General features: G+C 46.3%; 1 protein-coding gene across 4 annotated transcripts in view; it reads right to left on the bottom strand.

Moving 5' to 3' along the window:
* The window catches only part of IMPACT (impact RWD domain protein), a 63667-nt gene that overhangs the window by 10729 nt on the left and 32713 nt on the right, over positions 1-20225 (bottom strand). For 3 of the 4 annotated variants that reach the window (XM_030552933.1, XM_030552932.1, XM_030552931.1), the window contains 3 exons: positions 16823-16896; positions 12051-12141; positions 1044-1178 (listed from right to left, as the gene is read on the bottom strand). In XM_030552933.1, the coding sequence (XP_030408793.1) occupies positions 1044-1178; positions 12051-12141; positions 16823-16896 (300 nt within the window). The remainder of the gene's footprint in view (positions 1-1043; positions 1179-12050; positions 12142-16822; positions 16897-20225) is intronic. The other variant, XM_030552934.1, reaches the window with a different exon arrangement.

Below are 20225 nucleotides of genomic sequence, written 5' to 3'. Positions count from 1 at the left end.
TGTTAAGAGTAATGCTCCAACTGGAATATTACTCTGGAAGACTACTTAAAATCATATAAAGAGCAACACCACCAGGTGGTTTGTTATCAAGCTGTAAAATGTTTATATCAGCATTGTATAGTGCGCTAAGATAAACATTTCCAAAAGCAACTAAGTGATGTAGGAAGCTAAGTCCCATTCAAAGTCAATTCACTTAGGTGCTTTTGAAAATTTTTTACCCTTAGTCTTTTCTTTGTTCTCGATTTCCACTCTTCTAATCTAGTTTTAAAAAGGGGAAAATTTGGTGTTTTATTGTTTATGAATTGTTTACATGTTTTTCTCTACATATAAATTTCTTCTGAGAGCTGCTTTCTCTTTGATGAAGCATCAAGAATGTTGAGTTGTACAATCAGTGTAGAGTGAACGGTATCATTTCTGAAAAACAGCTCACTGTAGTTAAATAACCTGAGATTTATACTGTGTATCAGAACAAATGAGGTGTTTATAAAGAAAAAAGATATAAATATCAGACCAAGTCCTGACCTCTTTGAAGTTAACGTGAAAGCTTCCATTGATTTTAATGGAACTAGATCTTGGCCTCACTCAATCTCTGAGTCATTTGAGGATGAGGATGTCCCACGATGGTGCCTATTTGGTTATCAGGCACATACTCTAACTTGGGGATCTCTAATGCCATAGTCTTTACCCATGTAAGGCAGTCAGGTATTTACAAATCAACATTTTTTTCTTTTTTTAATTTTATATTTAACAAGCAATAAAACCAAAATTATGCAACACAAGGGAAAATTCCAAAGAAGTAAGAAAACAAAGGGGAGTCTATGGAATCTTAATAAGGAGAAAAGTAGTGAAAGAATCTTTTTAACTGAGCTCTTAGGTTTAGCATAAGCACTCAAAAATTACCAATGGAACAGATCCTCAGCTGGTGTAAACTGTCATAGCTCCATTGACTTCAGCTGAAGTCAACTATGACAATTTCCCCAATTTAAGTACGTGGCCCTGTATGTTCAGATATCGACATTGTCAATCTACCAGTAATAACTTACAGCTGAATTTGTATAACTGTATTCCACTAGTATATTTCTGGCACAATTGTTGATGTGTTTAAAGCGATCTGGTCCTAGCAGGATACCTCCATACCAGCGGGACACCACAACCAAAACATTATGGACATTCAAAATCTGTTTAAAAAAAACAACCCAGAACATCATTTTAAATAGATAAACACATAAGTCAACAATGAAACTAATTTCTTTTGAATAATGAAAGCTTTTTCTTTCCCAAAGGAACTTGCAAGTGATATCCCCTGTTGATTCACATTTATTGTTTTTAAATATTATGCACTTTTAATTACTATTTGTATTGAGGTCTGAATCCCTGCCCCATGAGCAGAGCTTCTAGCTGCATTTTTAACTTTATCCTGAAACACTGTGAGGGTTAGGGTAGGTAATTGTCTTGGGATGGTTCTCTGAAGACTTTTGTAAGCTGTGGCTTCAGAACATGCTTCTCAGAAATGCTCCAGGCCTGGGCTGCTGCCACTTGCAGGGCAGCAACAATAGCAAATGGAGAAGACATGAAAGGTAAGGAGCACTTCATGTCCGAGTTAGGGTCTCTTCGCACCCTGAAAAAATAATCCTGGTGAGGAGGACTTGATTCTCATCTCTCCACTCAAACAGAAAGTTAAGGCAAATATTGGCCATTTGCCTCTTTTATCCCTCAAAAATACCCTTGCCTAGTCCCTGTGTTTTTCAGTTAAGTCAAATGTATCTTTCCGCTTTACTCCCCCACTCCTTCCCCTCGCATTCTCTTTTTATAAGTGCACTGGAGCCAGATAATTTTGCCTAGCAGTACTTGTAGGAAGCAATGCTTGTGCCCCCGGCTCATAGCCCCTCCCCTGGCTTTATGGGGCTGTGCCACCTCGATCCCCCTCAGTTCCTTAGCATTGAAAGCCCAGACACTAGACTCCAATGAAGAGGGGATGGAGGGTGGGTTGTGGAATACACGTCTGCATCACATATTGAAGAACCACTGCATCACATATTGAAGAAAAGACGGTTACTCACCTTTGTAACTGTTGTTCTTCGAGATGTGTTGCTCACATCCATTCCAGTTAGGTGTGCGCGCCGCGTGTGCACGCCGCGCGTGCACGTTCGTCGGAAACTTTTTTTACCCTAGCAACTCCAGTGGGCCGGCAGGTTGCCCCCTGGAGTGGCGCCGCCATGGTGCTCAATATATATCCCTGCCGGCCCACCCACTCCTCAGTTCCTTCTTGCCGGCTACTCCGACAGTGGGGAAGGAGGGCGGGTGTGGAATGGATGTGAGCAACACATCTCGAAGAACAACAGTTACAAAGGTGAGTAACCGTCTTTTCTTCTTCGAGTGATTGCTCACATCCATTCCAGTTAGGTGAATCCCAAGCCATACCTAGGCGGTGGGGTCGGAGTGAGAAGTCGCGGCACGGAGCACTGCAGTTCCGAAGGCCGCATCCTCTCTTGACTGCTGGACCAGGGCGTAGTGGGAAGCAAAGGTGTGGACCGATGACCAGGTCGCTGCCCGACAGATTTCCTGGATGGGCACACGGGCGAGGAAAGCCAGCGACGACGCCTGCGCCCTGGTAGAATGCGCAGTCACCCGGCCCGTAGGGACGTGGGCCAAGTCATAGCAGGTCCTGATACAGGACGTTACCCATGAGGATAACCTCTGGGAGGAGATAGGAAGCCCCTTCATGCGGTCCACTACCGCCACGAAAAGCTGGGGGGATTTGCGGAAGGGCCTGGTCCTCTCCACGTAGAACGCGAGAGCCCTACGGACATCAAGCGAGTGGAGCTGCTGCTCCCTGCCTGAAGAGTGAGGTTTCGGGAAAAAAAACGGAAGGAATATCTCTTGGCTAATGTGGAAGGACGAGACTACCTTGGGGAGAAAGGCAGGGTGTGGCCTCAGCTGCACCTTATCTTTGTGGAAGACTGTATACGGGGGGTCTACCACAAGAGCCCGGAGTTCCGACACCCGCCTAGCTGAGGTGATAGCTACTAAAAAGGCAGTCTTCCAAGAGAGGTAAAGCAGGGAGCAAGTAGCTAACGGCTCAAAGGGGGGGTCCCATGAGCCGAGACAACACCAAGTTAAGATCCCAGGTTGGAGCAGGGAGTCGGACGTTAGGGTATAAACGTTCCAGACCCTTAAGGAATCTAGACACCGTCGGGTGAGAAAAAACAGAGCGACCATCCGCACCCGGGTGAAAGGTGGAGATAGCTGCCAGGTGGACTCGCAACGACGATATCGCCAGGCCCTGCTGTTTGAGGGACCAAACGTAGTCTAAGATATTGGCCACCGAAACTTCCATAGGGCGGAGATTTCTCTCCACGCACCAACAGGAGAAACGCTTCCACTTGGCCGAATATGTCGCTCTCGTGGAAGGCTTCCTGCTGCCCAAAAGCACCTCCCTCACCGGTGTGGAGCAGCGCAGCTCAGAGCCAGTCAGCCACGCAGGAACCACGCCGCTAGGTGCAGCGACTGCAGGTCCGGGTGACAGAGGGTCCCGTGCTCCTGGGTAATCAGGTCCAGGTGAAGGGGCAGGGGAACTGGGTCGGCTATGGCCAGGTCCAGCAGCATGGGGTACCAATGTTGCCTGGGCCACGCCGGGGCTACCATGATCACGCGAGCCCTGTCCCTGCGCACCTTCAGAAGGACCCTGTGGACCAGTGGGAACGGGGGAAACGCGTAGTACAAGTGGGTCGACCACAGAATAAGGAAGGCATCCGCTATCGACCCGGGCTCCCTGCCCTGAAAGGAGCAGAACGCCTGGCACTTCTTGTTCCCCCCGGACGCGAAGAGGTCCACACGGGGATAACATCTGGAAGATGGAGAGGGCGACGTCCGGGCGAAGGGACCACTCGTGCGACAGGAAGGATCTGCTCAAGCGATCCGCCAGCGTGTTCCGTACTCCGGGGAGGAAGGAAGCCGTGAGGTGAATGGAGTGGGCTACACAAAAGTCCCAGAGTCGCATCGCCTCGTGACACAGGGGAGAGGATCTGGTGCTACCTTGCTTGTTGATATAGTACATGGTCGTCGTGTTGTCGGTAAACACCGCGACACAACGACCTGGAAGCTGATGGCAGAACGTTTGACAAGCAAGGCGGACTGCTCTCAACTCCCGCATGTTGATGTGCAACCCCACCTCCTTCGGGGACCACAGGCCCTGCGTTCTCAGGGTTCCCAGGTGGGCCCCCCAGCCTAAATCTGAGGCATCCGTTGTCAGGGACACCGAGGGCTGAGGTGGGTGGAAAGGGAGCCCCGCACATAGCACGGACTGGTCCAGCCACCAGTCGAGAGAATCTAACACCCCTTGGGGGATCGTGACCAGCATGTCTAGCGGCTGTCTTGCCGGCCGGTAATGATCGATGAGCCACAACTGGAGGGGCCTCATGCGGAGCCGAGCGTAACCGGTCACAAAGGTGCAAGCCGCCATGTGGCCTAACAGGGCTAGACATGTGCGCACTGATGTCAAGGGGGCTGCCCGCAGTCGTTGAACGATCGCCGACAATGCCTGGAACCTCTGCAACGGCAGCAGAGCCCTGGCCACAGTGGCGTCCAGGACGGCCCCGATAAACTCCACCCTCTGCGTGGGGATCAGGGTGGACTTGTCCATGTTTATCAAGAGGCCCAAAGTAGCAAACAGGCCGGTGATCACGCGGACATGGCTGCAAACTTGCCGTTCCGACGTGCCCCGAATTAACCAATCGTCTAGGTAAGGGAACACGTGGATACGACTGCGTCGAAGATGTGCCACAACAACTGCCATGCATTTTGTAAATACCCTCGGGGCCGTAGAAAGGCCAAATGGGAGGACTGCAAACTGGAAATGAAGGGGGCCCACCACGAAACGAAGGAAACGTCTGTGGTGTGGCCAAATGGCAATGTGAAAATACACGTCCTGCATGTCGAGGGCGGTGTACCAGTCTCCCGGATCCAGGGATGGGATAATGGTCCCCAGGGATACCATGCGGAACTTCAACTTCACCAGGTACTTGTTGAGCTCTCGCAAGTCGAGGATAGGCCTGAGGCCTCCCTTGGCCTTGGGGATCAGAAAGTAACGGGAATAAAACCCCTTGCCTTTCTCGTTTTCCGGAACCGCCTCTATAGCTCCTTTGCTGAGGAGCGTCTGTACTTCCTGCCGAAGGAATTGCTCGTGAGAGGGGTCCCTGAAGAGGGACGAGGAAGGGGGGCGGGAAGGAGGAAATGATACAAACTGCAGGCGGTATCCCGTCTGCACCGTGCGTAAGACCCAGCGGTCCGATGTTATTTGGGTCCACGCCGGGAGGAAAAACGAAAGGCGGTTGGAAAACGGGGGGGAAGGATCCGTGGGGGAAACTGTTACTGCGCCCTCGGGCGCACCTTCAAAATGAAGGCTTGGGTCCAGGCGGGGGCTTAGAGGAGCCTTGGTTCTGCCCCTCTTGGTTCCCCGAATGCCTGCGCCTTCCATTCCTGCCACGGCGCCTATTAAGGTCCTGCCGTTGGCGGAACTGGGAATATGGCCTGCGCTGCTGTTGTTGCTGTGGCCGGAAGGGTCTGTGTTGCGTTCCCGGTGTGTGCATCCCGAGGGAGCGCATAATGACCCGATTGTCCTTCAGACTCTTAAGTCTGGGGTCTGTCTTTTCGGAAAACAGGCCCTGGCCTTCGAATGGGAGGTCCTGGATGGTATGTTGGAGCTCCGGAGGAAGGCCAGAGACCTGCAGCCAGGAGATGCGGTGCATCGTTACCCCCGACGCGAGGGTGCGGGCAGCCGAGTCTGCAGCGTCCAAAGAAGCTTGCAAAGATGTACGTGCAACCTTCTTGCCCTCATCTAAGATGGCTGCAAATTCCTGGCGGGCGTCTTGCGGCAGCAGCTCTTTAAATTTGTCTGCTGCCACCCAGGAGTTGAAAGCGTACCTGCTGAGCAGGGCTTGCTGGTTCGAAACCCTGAGCTGCAGCGCCCCAGCCGAGTATACTTTACGTCCAAGGAGGTCCATTCGCCTGGCCTCCCTGGATTTGGGGGCCGGAGCTTCCTGCCCATGACGCTCTCTGTCATTTACCGATTGTACCACCAGGGAACACAGTGTCGGGTGTATATGGAGGTACTCATAGCCTTTAGAGGGGGCCATGTACTTCCTCTCGACGCCCCTCGCCATAGGGGGGATGGAGGCCGGTGACTGCCAGATGGTATTGGCATTGGCCTGGATGGTCCTTATGAAGGGTAGGGCGACCCTGGTGGGAGCATCCGATGAGAGGATGGTAACAATCGGATCTTCTATGTCTGAGACCTCCTCGGCTTGTAGGCTCAGATTCTGAGCTACTCACCTGAGGAGGTCTTGGTGCGCCCTGAGATCCAGCGGGTGGGGGCTACTGGAGGAGGTACCAGCCACCGCTTCATCAGGGGAGGAGGATGAGGAGACCCCAGGCAAGAGAGTGTCTAATGGGGGGTCTCCCTCGGCCCTCGCCTCTGTCTCAGGAGCCAGAGCGGAGTCTTGCTGCTTGGACCCCTCTTCCCCATCCGGGGAGGGAGGGGGGCGAGACAACGAGGCCTCCGGCACCCTGTGCTCCGCCGTTGCAGGCCTAGCAGGAAGCTGCTGGGGCCCCTGGGCTTGATGGTATGCCCAGGGTGTCCAAAACCCCCACTGCTGCGGGCCTTGGTCGTGTTGTGGCGGGTCGTGAAAGAGCGCCGCCTGCCGGTCGGTGCCCAGCGCATACCCGCTGTCCGTTTGTGAGGAGACCGACGGCTGTCTAGAAGGCCACGGCGGGGCCGACCCTGGCTGGCAAGGGTCTGCGCGGGTCGGCAGGGACGATCTTCTCGGTGCCGGGGATCGGTACCGGGAGTCATAGCGGTGCCGGGATCGGGACCGGGACCGGGTTCTGTCTCGGTGCCGGGATCTGGACCGGTACCGGCCGCCGCTTCGGTGCCGGGATCGGGACCGGGACCTGCCACCAGCTCGGTGCCGGGAGGTCGACCGGTGCGGCGAGTGACGGCGGGACTGGCTCCTGGAGTCGCGGTGCCGGTATCGGCGGCTGGAGTCCGACCGCGACCGCCTTGAGGTCGACCGGTGCCGCGAGTGCGACCGGTACCGCCGAGGAGAGCGGTGCCAGGACTGCGAGCGGCGATGAGATCTCGACCTGCCATGACGTCGGGACCTGGACCGCGAGCGCGAGTCCCGAGACGGTGCCGACATCATGGGCTTGCCTCTAGACGCGACCCGCACCGGAGGTACCGGGGGTGGCAGCTGAGTAGGCTCAGTCAAGGCAATGAGGTCCCGTGCCGAGGCGAAGGTCTCCGGCGTGGATGGGACCAGTATCTCAACCCCAGATCTCATGGGGGAGCTTGGCGGCACCGGAATCGACGGACCCGCCGGGCCCGGAGTCAACGGTGCCGGCGGCGCCGCGGCCGATGTTGAGGCCGGGCGCTCCAGTCGGGTCTGCCTGGCCGGAGTAGCAGACTTCGACGGTCTTGGTTCTGCACCCGGTGCCGGAGAAGGTCGGTGCCGGGGAGTCTTTTCGGTGCCGGTGCGATCCGGTGCCGGCGCCGAGATCACGGCCTTCGAAGCCGCCGGGTCAAGTGCCGCCTCCATAAGGAGAGTCCGGAGTCTTTGATCTCTCTCCTTTTTTGTCCTTGGCTTAAAAGCCTTGCAGATGCGGCACTTGTCTGATCTGTGCGATTCCCCCAGGCACTTCAGGCACGCGTCGTGGGGGTCGCTGGTAGGCATAGGCTTCTTGCAGGCCGCACACTGCTTGAAGCCCGGCGAACCAGGCATGAGCCCGGTGCCGGGAAGGGCTAAAGCCCCCGGCAAACAACTATTTACAACCTATCTACACTTAATTACTTAACAATCTAACTAACAACTATAACAATAACGAGAGATAACAAGGAGAGCTAGGGACGTGGAGGACAGCTATGCCGCGCTCCACAGTTCCAACGACCGACACGGCGGTAAGAAGGAACTGAGGAGCGGGTGGGCCGGCAGGGATATATATTGAGCGCCATGGCGGCGCCACTCCAGGGGGCGACCTGCCGGCCCACTGGAGTTGCTAGGGTAAAAAAAGTTTCCGACGAACGTGCACGCGCGGCGCGCACACCTAACTGGAATGGATGTGAGCAATCACTCGAAGAAGAACCACAGTGACAATAAGAAACCATTCCTTTTTCAAGTAGATGCAGCCATGTATTCCACTTCGGTGACTCACAAGCAGTACCCATAGGAGGCAGAGTCTATCTAAATAAGGATTCCAGGATTGCCCTTCCAAAGTTTGCATCAGCTCTGGAAGATGCAGTAATGGCATAATGGTTCATAAACATATGTATGGACAACTATATGGCAGCCCTACAAACGTCCAATATTGAAACATCATCAAGGGCCGCTATTGGCATTGCTTGCGCTCTCATAGAATTAGCTCACACCTACTCAGTGGGTGTAGTTGATATTTTATGTGAAGACTTGATACAGGATGTTATCCATCTAAAGATCGTTTGTGAAGAGACTGCTCAATCCTTCATACGATCCCCATATAACACAAACAGGTGAGGCAAAGCACGAAATGATTTAGTCCTGTCAAGATAGAAGGCTAGACATCAATTGACATCTAGTGTATGGAGATGCTGCTCCTCTTGAGATGAATGCGGCTTAGGAAAGAACACAGGTAAAAATACTGCCTGGTTCAAATGAAACCAAGAGACCACTTCCAATAAAAATTTTTAGTGCGGATGTAAAGTCAATTTGTCCTTGGAGAACTGTGTATAAGGTGATACTGCAATCAGAGCCTGCAACTTGCAGACTCTACTTGCAGATTTTCTCACAAACAGTAACACAGTTTTCTCGCACAAAAGCGGAAAGAAACAAGATGCCAGAGGCTCACAGAGGTCCCACTACGGCTGCCAGAACTGTGTGAAGGTCCTACAGAGGAACCAGCTCTCAGACTGGAGGATGGAGACAAAGAAGTGCTTTTAAGAATCTTGCTACCATGGCACTGGAAAAGACTGATCTTCCAGGAATGGGGGAAAGAAATGCTGAAATTGCCAACAGGTGCATTCTCAATGAGCTAAGCACAAGTCCCAACGACCAATGATGCAGGAAGTATTGGTTAGAAGCCAGCATCAGTTTAACTCTGCAGGCCAACAACCACATAGAAAATCACTTCCATTTCACCAAATAGGCAATTCTGGTAGAGGACATTCCACTGTTGAATAGAACCTGTTGAAAGCTGCTGAACAATGCTCTTCCTCCTCATTCAACCATGAAGCAGCCAGGCAGTGAGAAGGAAGGGAGCTGACTATGGGGTGCAAGCTGTGACCGTGATTCTGCATGAGGAGGTCAGGAGGGAGAGAAAGAGATATGGGAGGCTGAATCAGGAAGGTCATACAACCAAACACTGCTCGGTCATGCCAGGGCAATGAGGATGAGCTTGACCTGATCCACTTTCAGCTTGAAGATGACCTATGGAATGATCGGGATCAGAGGAAACAGAAGAGCCAATTGCCAGCTGTGATGGAAAGTGTCAGTCAGGGAGCCTGGACCAAATTGCACGTAATGATAAATATAATGAACCCAATTCACCCCAGTGTAACTCCATGAACTTCAGTAGTTACAGTATTGCAACTCAGGCATAAAATTGGAAGTTGTCCAATGAAAAACATATATGGATACATGCGATCCAACATAAATTCACCTGCAATTGTTTTATATGGCAATTTATACAGAGAAACCTTATTTATGTAATTGTAAAAATATTGTCAAATTGTTCTGCCTTTGTATGTGGAAACAGAAATTCAATAAAAATTCCAGAATAAAAAAGAATAAAGGGGCTATGTAGCAGGGTAGTTACCCGCTCCAGCCCTGACAGGGTTAAAACCAGCCCTGGGAGAGGGCTGGAGGGCTAAGAGAACAGCCCACGCTGAGTGGGAAGCAGGCTCAGCTGGGGCCATGCCCCATTTAGGCCCCAGCTGGCCCTATAAAGGCTTGAGCCAGGAGCTCAAGCAAACAGTCTCTCTCTGGCTGTAGAGGACGATGGGCCTGGCTGCAGGTAGCTAGAGACAGGGTACCTGAGTGGAGCAGGGCTAGGGAAAGGCAGAGGAACTGGGGAGCTCCAGACTGGAAAGCCGCAGGCTGTGGCCTAGCATTGGGCTAATAGGTACTGGGCGTTGCACAGGGCAGCCCAGGGGTAGGCAAAGGCAGCAGGTTCAACCCAACTTTGTCAGTGATGAGTAGGCTGATACTGCAGTCTGCCCCAGGGCGCGGGGGCTAGACAATGACTAGCAGAAGCTGTATACTGAGGTGATGTGGGGATAGTGGGTGGGGGTTCCCCAAGGAGGGGATACCCTAAGACTGAGGGGTTACTGCCAGGGGGCAGCACCCCAGATAACAGGGCACTGGGTCTGGGAGGGACACGGGGGTCAAGTGGCAGCGGGACACCGACTTGCAGAGGGCACTCCGGATGGCTGGTAAGCTAATTCCAGAAGATGACCAGCAGGGGGCACTGCCAGGTGAATCTGCACGCTTACAGGCTATCTAGAAACGAAGCGTTGAGACAATTTCAATACAGTTCATGTTTCACAATATACTTATACAACAATTGTGAGCTCAGTGAATTAACTCTAGCAAAGCAACTCCAGATATCGATTGTTCATAGTAAGCAGGATGCCAAATGGCATTAGGAAATTTTTGAGTTCTCTATCGTTTTAAATCTAAAAAGTGTGTCTAAAATATTGTTTCTTCTAACTGGAAAGTACTATCTTGATTGAAGTTGTTTTAGTTTATCTTAGATAAGATAAGAGTCCTACAGAAGAGAAGACCACATCTTCACCGATCATATCACTAGAACACAGTGATATAGAAATACGCCCAAGTTTGTGCAAGAGCTGGGGTGGTGGTTTTTTTTTGTTTTGTTTTTAAACGATGCAACACAAGTTCCCCAAACACCACACTTTCCTCAAAACTATTTTTATTCATTCTTCATGAGAATAGGGAAGGATGAACCATAGTATAGTTATTGCATAGAGTCCAATCCTCCTCCCCAGGCATGAAGTATAATACTTTGTTCAGTTCTATTAGTGGTAGAAGTTAATTTAGTCTACCTTGTCATTTTGGGTGAAGTATCCTATAGAGCTGCTATAAGAATATGGAAGAGTTAAAAAGATAGGTAGAATTTATGAAAAAAGAACAGGAGTACTTGTGGCACCTTAGAGACTAACAAATTTATTTGGGCATAAGTTTTCGTGGGCTAAAACCCACTTCATCTAATTCTGCTCCAATGAAGTGGGTTTTAGCCCACGAAAGCTTATGCCCAAATAAACGTGTTAGTTTCTAAGGTGCCACAAGTACTCTTCGTTCTTTTTGCTGATACAGACTAACACGGCTACCACTCTGAAACCTGTCACCATGCAAAGTAGAATTTATGATTTAACTTCTTGCCTCATCAAGTTTCAGTAGAATAGAGACTGCTTAGACTGCAACTGATACACTAACCTGCAAAAACTGCAAACCCCCAAATGAAGATTAAAACAGAAAGAGCAGAAGTGGGTGAATTTCCCAATTTACATTATCAGTCATACGTGTGTTTAAGCAGGAAGTCAAGAGATCTCACCAAAAAGCTACAAATAAACTGCTACTACTCAAGCACTCATACACTTTTCTTTCCTCTGGGAACTATGCTTTCCTGATCTACACTGAATAACTTTCAAATATCTAATGATGTGCTGTTATGCAAAGTGATGGGTCCTAAGTAGAATCTTACAAGCTGGTGTGTACTGTTCCTTTGGGAACAGCAGGTCTGATAATTCAATGAGTATTCAGTGGATAAGGGGCTGGACACTGCAGGGAATGCTCTGAGAACCTGGGAGTTGGTGTGTGCCTATCATTACCTAATAGAACTTTTTTTAAAAGCCAGGTAATATACAGAATACTAAATCTAAAGGGCTATTTGCAGAGCAAGAATTAGAATCAGTTTAAGTGCATAAAGTTGTGAGCCTTATTTATGATCTATGATTTTAAAAAAAAATTTTAAACTATCTAAAGACAAAGTTTGTTTCCTTTAACCTGCATAAGATGGAGGAGGCGTCCACCTGCTGCTGTCTCCCCATCATCTTCACAGTCCTGTAAGTATGTCTGTTTGTCCTCACAGTATATTCTGAAAACAAGCAACAGTATTAGAACCTAATCCAAAAATATCACTTAATATTTTTACAGTATGACACCCTGGCACACCCCAATATTCACCACTGTTATGTAACTATGATGTTTTGTACAAAGTATGCCTTGTGAGGTATCATGCTAAAAGTCTTGATCTGCTAGACAGTAATATCTCATTGGATTGTATGTGCTATCATTGTATGTGAAGTTATGAAGTTTGGCTATGTGTGTGTTACTGAAACATGGTGTGAAGTTGAAAACACCCACAAGCAGCCTTTCAGGTACAACAGTAAAAAGGCCAAACAATGTTAATAGCTTGTTGAGGAAATGCACACAAGCACAAGTATTACCCCAGGAACTGTGTACCACAGAAACCTCTCAGAAATAGCACTACACAATGGGAACTATTTGACCAAGGTCATGGCAAAAGAGCTTTCAAGCAAGTGGAAAGAAGATATAAAAGGGGGACAATGACATCATGATGGTACCTCACTCTCCCTGGAAACACCTGAGGGGCAAGGACTGAATTGTGGAAAGTGATGGTCCCAGGCTCGAGGGATTTTTACCCTGTGTATGAAAACCTGCGAAAGCCAAGGCAGCTTGTGCCTTAAGAATAGACAAGCCTGTTTATCATCAGAGTGAGAGTCTGCTAATTCATATCCTACCTATCTGATGTGTTAAGCTCAGTTTGAGATTTTGTTTATTTACTAAGGTAATCTGCTTTGATCTGTTTGCTATCACTTAAAATCTATCCTTGTGTAGTTAATAAATTTGTTTTTGTTTAAAACCAGTGTGTGGAAATTATAACTTGGGGCAGAAAACCGATGCATCTCTCTCTCTCCACATTGAGGGAGGGGGCAAATTTTATGAGTTTACACTCTACAGTTCCCTGTGCAGCACAGGACGGTATAATTCTGGGTTTACACTCCAGAGGGGAGTGTGTGCCTTAGCAACTGGAAGGTGCCTTAGCTGAGCCTTCTCATGCAGAGCTAATCTCAGCATATGTGTGTGTGTGAAGCTGCAGCTCGGTATGTCCCTATCTGTGTGTATGCTGGTGAAAGAACAAGCTTGAAGAGCTTGGCAACTTATCACAGCACCACAGTGAAAAAGGAAGCCCAGGCTGGTTGGTAAGGCAGGCTCAGTGGTACCCTAGTTCCAAGTGGCACCCCAGGGGGAACCTATCACATACTGGTTTACTGATATCTTCAAAAACTTTCATAAACACTGTGTAAGCAACAAATTTGTTTACCAAGGACATCTGCATGAAAACAGGATTCCTGTTTCTTAACAGCCCATCTGTAGGGACTGAATGTCTCAGGAGGCTGGTAATGGAAAGCACAGTTTTTTCACTTCTTGGACACTGGCTCACGTCATCCAGGTCAGTAGTGAGTTATTAGCATTTGATGACTAGGACTCACACATGGACAGAAACTCATCTGAAGTCCCAGGCTAAGCAAAGAAAACCCTCATCAGAGTTCTGCATTTATTTACAACTTTTTTAATGTGACCAAAATTAAACAAACTAATAGATTCTGTGGCACATTCTCTATATGCAGCTCAAACAGATTTTAAACACTAAATCAAATAATACAAACAAACCAGCTCTTATCTCTCCCATGAGAACACAGAATAAAAACACACCTTTTTTCCTATGGGTCCCCTGCAGAATGTCAAAATGTTATTTTGAGAATACAAAGGTTTGTGGTTTACCCTAGTCTAAGCTTTAGAGCACATCACAAACATTTATTTGTACCACAGAACGTACATTTGGGGAGTGTCTACCCTTGTTTTTACAAAAGCATTAACCACATCAGGTTAACAGGCAACCAATTAACCTGAGATAAAAACTCTAGTTTAAACAAATCCTTAGGTTCTGAGCCTAACTAGGTTTAGCTGAACTGAATTACATCACAGTACAGATAGAAGTTATAGATCAGAAAGGGAGTTTCAAGTCTGGTCTACACGGAAAACATACATTGGCATAGCTACATCTCTCAGCAGTGTGAAAAATCCATGTACGGATGTAGCTAGGCCAATCTAATCCCTGGTGTAGACAGCACTAGGTCGACAGAAGAATTCTTCCATCAACCTACCTACCAGCTCTCAGGGAGGTGGATTAACTACAGTGATGGGAGAACCCCTCCCATTGCAGTAGTGAGTATCTACACTGAAGCACTACAGTGGTGCAGATGCAGTGCTGCTGCTGTGTTGTGAGTGTAGACATAACCTTCAGAACTCTAATAAAACTATTTTTGACATCAGTGGAGTCATGATTTCACTGTCAATCTGAAAGTACGACTGAGATTTAACTCAGATTCCCCTGGCCACTCTTTGTCTCTGTGGGGCTTCCCCCGCCTCCAGGAACAGCTCTGGGGCAGCATGTGTCATGAGTAATGCTCAGATTTTGTCACAGATACAAAATGGGGAGAGATGGCGGTTCAAATGGGCCGCTGTGGGGGGAAGGAGGCCCTCACCACACACCATGGCTGAGCAGATGTGGCAGGACCCCTCGCCACCCACTGCGGCTGAGCAGCTGCAGAGGGGCTCCCACCGCCCGCTGTAGCTGGGCAGCTGTGGAATCCACTCACCGCCCACCAGAGCTGGGCAGCTGTGGGGAGCCCCACTGCCTGCAGTGAGTGGGAGCTCTGGGTTCCCTGTGCTGGGCTGGAGCTCCAGGGTCCCCCTGCTGCCCAGCATCTAGGAGCTGCCTCCTCTTCCTACTATTTTGCTCTTTGGTAGTACCACCAATAGATATAACTGTCTAAGTCAGTTTCCATGCATGGTGTTTCAGATCATTGGCTTCTCTGCTAAGACTGCCAACAAGGGATAACTGTTAGTATCAGTTGTAGTGATGGCAGATGCGGATCTGGACTGAGATCAAGTCATATATGAAGCCTATGTGAAATGAGTTTATGATAGGTAGGGCTGCTGGTAGCACTCATTAAGGTTGTCCAAAACTTCTCATATTAAGACCTCATTTTCAGTTACTTATAACTTTGCCAAATTTTTACCATTTGGGTGAACGTTTCCATGGCAGATGTCTGCCTCTGACTGAATTTTTTGGGGAAAATTTCAGCAAAAATGCTTCATCTGCTTCCAAGAACGAGGCTAAGAAATAATACTTTTTGTCCAGATTCAAAAATTCTAGTGACCTTTTTTCTTTGAGAAGTTCTAGTATCCTCAGGTTTTGGAGAATGGACTTGAAATTTGGCAGAGGACTTACTTTTACATCAAGGACGTACTTTTTGTCATCCTCATTAAAACATGCCCAAATTTGGACAAGATATAAGCCTTTTTAAAAAAATCACAATTTGCACATGTTCAGCCTTAGACCTTCACGGCAAAACCTCTGAAGATTCCATTCACACTGGGCATACTCCAGCCCAGGGCTGAGCACAAATTTAATGTGCAACCTTAATTCATCCCTCTGGTGCATATGAATTATGATATAGTTCTTAATACAATGAGGACATACTATCATTTCCACAGGATCCGTTTTATTCAGTGCACAGGATGGACAGTACTCAATGACTGACTGTTCAATATTTTGTTTCAGCCTCATTGTTCAGTGTGTGACGTTAGGCCTTATTTACTGCACACTATTCAAATCCTGCTATGAAGACAGGAAACCTTAATTCTGGTATTTCCTAACTTTTCAGTGCCTGACTTTGCAACCTTAAAAATGGTTCTTTTAATGTCATTTTTTTGCAAGTCATATACATAAAATGTATGTTTGTATGTATGTGTTTCTCTCTCTCTCACACAAACACATAGTTTAACAAACACACACAAATCCACTGGAATGTCTTTTTGGAAAACTGGAAATAACCCTGCATGCAAATATTCAGCCTAGAATATTTTATCATCAAAATAAAATAAATAGAAGTGAGGATGTTTAAATGTAGGCCAGGAAAACAGTTTATGGGATGTTTTACTTTATATTTTATTTATATGTACAATAGAGTAATTGTACATTATCTTCAAAGCAGTAAGTCTCTAATGGATTTTGACCATGGAAACATGGCTGAGATAACACATTGCTGTCCGAGTACCATCCACAAACTGATTTTAGACATTTCCTGAGTAGCTTTTAAAAATACTGTCCTCTATGTCCCTCTTCGCCATTCTTTGTCCACATGTATGTGGTGTGTGCAAGTGTGCATGTGTGTGTATATATTTATTTCTATTCCCACTCTATTCTTCTGGTACCATACTTATTTATTATTTGTATTGCAATAGTGCCTTGGGACTTCAGTCAGGGATGGGGGACTCATGCAGATACATAAAACAAAAAAGAAGTAAACATTTTGGGATAGGAACCATCTCTTTTTCTTTCTATTTTCATTATGAATTAGTGAACTCCGCTGGAAGGATTGTTTTCATCCAATAGCATTCCAAAGGTATATGACTAGATTCAGAATGATCAGTAATTTTCAGACCATATGGAATCAGTGTGTACACTTTTGACTTGTAGTTGTAGATCACTCTTAGGTATTGTTTGAATCCAAATGCAGTGTAAGAAAATTATATGACCCCATAACACAATTTCTGATTTTTATTTTATATCTGTGATCTTCATGGTTTCTATGAGCATGTGTACTCAGAACAAAACTTAATACTCTTAATGTATAGTTAGGGTCAAAGTTACTGAGGCTGAAAATTCTCTACTCTTCACTCACCTGTATGCATATATGTTGTGGGTAGCGCTTGCTATTTTCTTATTCTCATGTAATTTGGCAAGAACCATTTTCACCTTGGAAAAACAACAACAAGATTTGTAGACATCATTTGTAAAGGATCTGTATACAGAAGTTAAAATAAATAATTATCTAACATTAATCTTGAATTGTTTTAATGTATCAAAAGAAACTGGTGTTTAAAAAAAATAAGTAAACTATCCAACATAGAAGAACAGATACTTCTCTCCCTATATTCTCTCGATCACCCTGATTCAGCAAGGTACTTAAGTATATGCTTAACTTTAAGCACATGATGGGACTAGGCAGAGGTTTATGTAGCTTGCAAAATCAGGGCCTATAAGCATTTCTACAGCCCTCATCATCCTAGAATTTAAGCACTATAGTCTACTGCATACTCCCTTGACATGCAGGTGTAACTGTTGTGACAAAGTTCCTCCTCTACCTTGGTGGGTCCTGCGCTTACTGGCGGATTTGCTCACCTCAGTGATTTTCCCCTCTGGTGGAACCCACAGTCTTGGTCAACTCCTCCTGTGTCTGATCAGGAGTTACGAGGTTTGGGGGGAACCCGGGCCCGCCCTCTACTCCGGGTTCCAGCCCAGGGCCCTGTGGATTGCAGCTGTCTATAGTTCATCCTGTAACAGCTGCATGACAGCTACAACTCCCTGGGCTACTTCCCCATGGCCTCCTCAAAACACCTTCTTTATCCTCACCACACCTTCCTCCTGGTGTCTGATAATGCTTGATAGTCTGCTAATTCCTCAATCCTCCAGTAGCACACCCTCTCAGTCTCAGCTCCTTGCACCTCTTGCTCCCAGCTCCTCACATGCACTTCTTCCCCTCTGGCTCCTCCCCACCTGACTGGAGTGAGCTCCTTTTTAAACCCAGGTGCCCTGATTAGCCTGCCTTGATTGGCTGCAGGTGTTCTAATCAATGTAGCTATCTCCACTGCCTTCTAGAAAGATCTTAATTGGCCCTAGGTGCCTTGATTAACCTGGAGCAACTGCCATTTGGTTACCACAGTCCTAGGGATTTGTTTAGCCTGGGGCTAACATACCTGTTCCTCAGTACTTTACTGTAGCCATCTGGCCTTGCCCCATCACACTACCTAAAGCAAGCAGTGGTGATTATACAGAGCATGATGTAAAAGAGAGACAATAATTTCTTTCTATAACATCAAAGGTGTTTACTTCTGGAAGTTAAGAATGAATTTGATGATATGTCTCTCCTACATCAATATGCAAAGCATCTGTTGTTCACACTGTTCGTGCAAAACACTCACATAACATATGGTATGGTCTTTAGAGTTGCACATTACACAAGTTGCACAAGCATAAATTTTGAAAACTCAGCAGATTACTAGAATTCTATGATGTATTCTGGGGACAACGTGAGGAACAGTACTAAAGTTTTCTTAAAAGGTGATTACCAGTTCATTCAGTTGAGCTTCATTTATTCATAGAGCTTCACTCTGAGTTGAAAGCATTTAAAATTGCTTTTGTAAATGTGGAGGAAGCAGATTTCTCTCTTTTAACACATAACACAGTATGTGAATAGCGGAGCCAGGCCATCTCTTATTGACTATTGTTCCAACTGAGCATACTGTTCACATTGTAAGAAATTGATAGGCTGAAAAGGATAGACCTATTTAAATATATAGTATTGATGACTTTTTAATGTTCTTGTTTTACTGTGCAGAAAAATAATCTCTTAACAAGTTGATATGTTTTTAACAAATAGCACTTTTAAAAACATTTAGTAAATCAATATTTGTTCCTCTTCTGTGTCTAATTAAACAAACTTGCAATTGTTCGGCCTTTATCAACTGGGTCTAGCAAAGAAAAGAGCTTTGCTAAAGATACTGTTTTAGTAAACAATGCATGATTAATATTACTTTAAGCAAAATATTATTAAAGTTGTGAGAGCTTAAGAAAGCATGCCGGGCAAGCAAATTGTTTTTAATTCAAAAGAAAAAAATGTCTGTTTAGAGTAATCAATATACAGCTTCAATATTAATCGTTGCAGTATGGTGCTATTCCCATTTTTTTCCACAGTGAAATCAGTAAATGCACTGCAAAAATAGATCTAATACATCTCAACAAACCATTTACTGCATCTCGGAAGAAAACGCTGCTTCAAAAACCTATTTTCCCTCAACAATTTTGTTCCTTTTTAAAAAATATATGTTGAACTACTATTTATATCACTTTACACACTTTCAGAGCTTTGTCTAAATGGATGCAATTAAATTATATAATGCACAGAATCACCAGTTTTGAGACTGCTTACCTAAAATAGAGCATTATTTATTATCTGTCAGGTTCCCAAAAGCATGTAATAAAGGTTCATTCTAAAGAACCTTCAAGACACGCACATAAAACTAAACAATCAGATAATTTTTTTTGTAACCCATGTCCTCTCTTTATTTCCCCTCCCTACTCATCCTACTTGTTGTATTTTTTTGTATATTCAAAACTGTAAGCTACAAGAGGCAGAGAACCTAACTCTTTATATGTCCATCAGGCACCTAGCAAAGTTTTAGAGAACTTGATAAACAGTAACAAGGTGAAGGTAAAAAGAGAAAAAATAGGAGCACTCAGTTATCACAAAATCAAGATGTTGAAAATAAAATTAATCAAAGAACCAAAGGACATGAAAAGAAATTCTTTTGAATTGCTCACACTGCAATGCTAGGAACCCAGGTAATAAATCAGAGAAATTGAAATTGCTAATTTATGAGAATAAATTCAATCCCATTGATATTACTGAAACCTGGTGGGATGATCTGCACAACTGGAATGTTAAAATCAATAGTTATAAGCTATTTAGGAAGGATCGAGTGAGCAAAAGGGGAGGGAGAATGGCACTCTGTCACAAATAGCATTACCTGTTTCCGAGTCACTGATAACTCTGAAGAAAATGATCTTAAATACATTTGGAACAATGTCCTAACAGATAAAGCACAAGATAGGGTACTAGTTAGTGTCTGCTACAGATCACCAAATCACACTCAAGACAGACACATAAGGAGTCAGTCATTCTATCTACAATGTGTAGGAAAAAAAGCAGCATGATCATGAGGGACTTCAGTGTGAATGACATATCTTGGTGGTCTTATGCTGCCAATACTAAAACATCCTTAGAATTTCTAAACATTATAGATGAGAATTTCCTCACTCAAAAAGTGTTGCAACCAAGGAAGACCTTGCCCTAACAGATAAAGAGGAACTTATCACAGAAGAGAAGGCTGGGGCAATAAGTATGACACTGACTTGTCCTCTTTGATCTTGCGTAAGATTCTGCATATCAGTGGGATGGGCGGAAAAGCATACATGAGTGTCTTGTTCCATGGAATGAGGAACGCGTCTCCGGGGAACGCGTTCCG

Source organism: Gopherus evgoodei, chromosome 2, assembly GCF_007399415.2.
Source record: "Gopherus evgoodei ecotype Sinaloan lineage chromosome 2, rGopEvg1_v1.p, whole genome shotgun sequence".
Taxonomy (NCBI): domain Eukaryota; kingdom Metazoa; phylum Chordata; order Testudines; family Testudinidae; genus Gopherus; species Gopherus evgoodei.
Note: the sequence above shows the minus strand (reverse complement) of the source record. Positions and strands in the feature narration are given on the sequence as shown.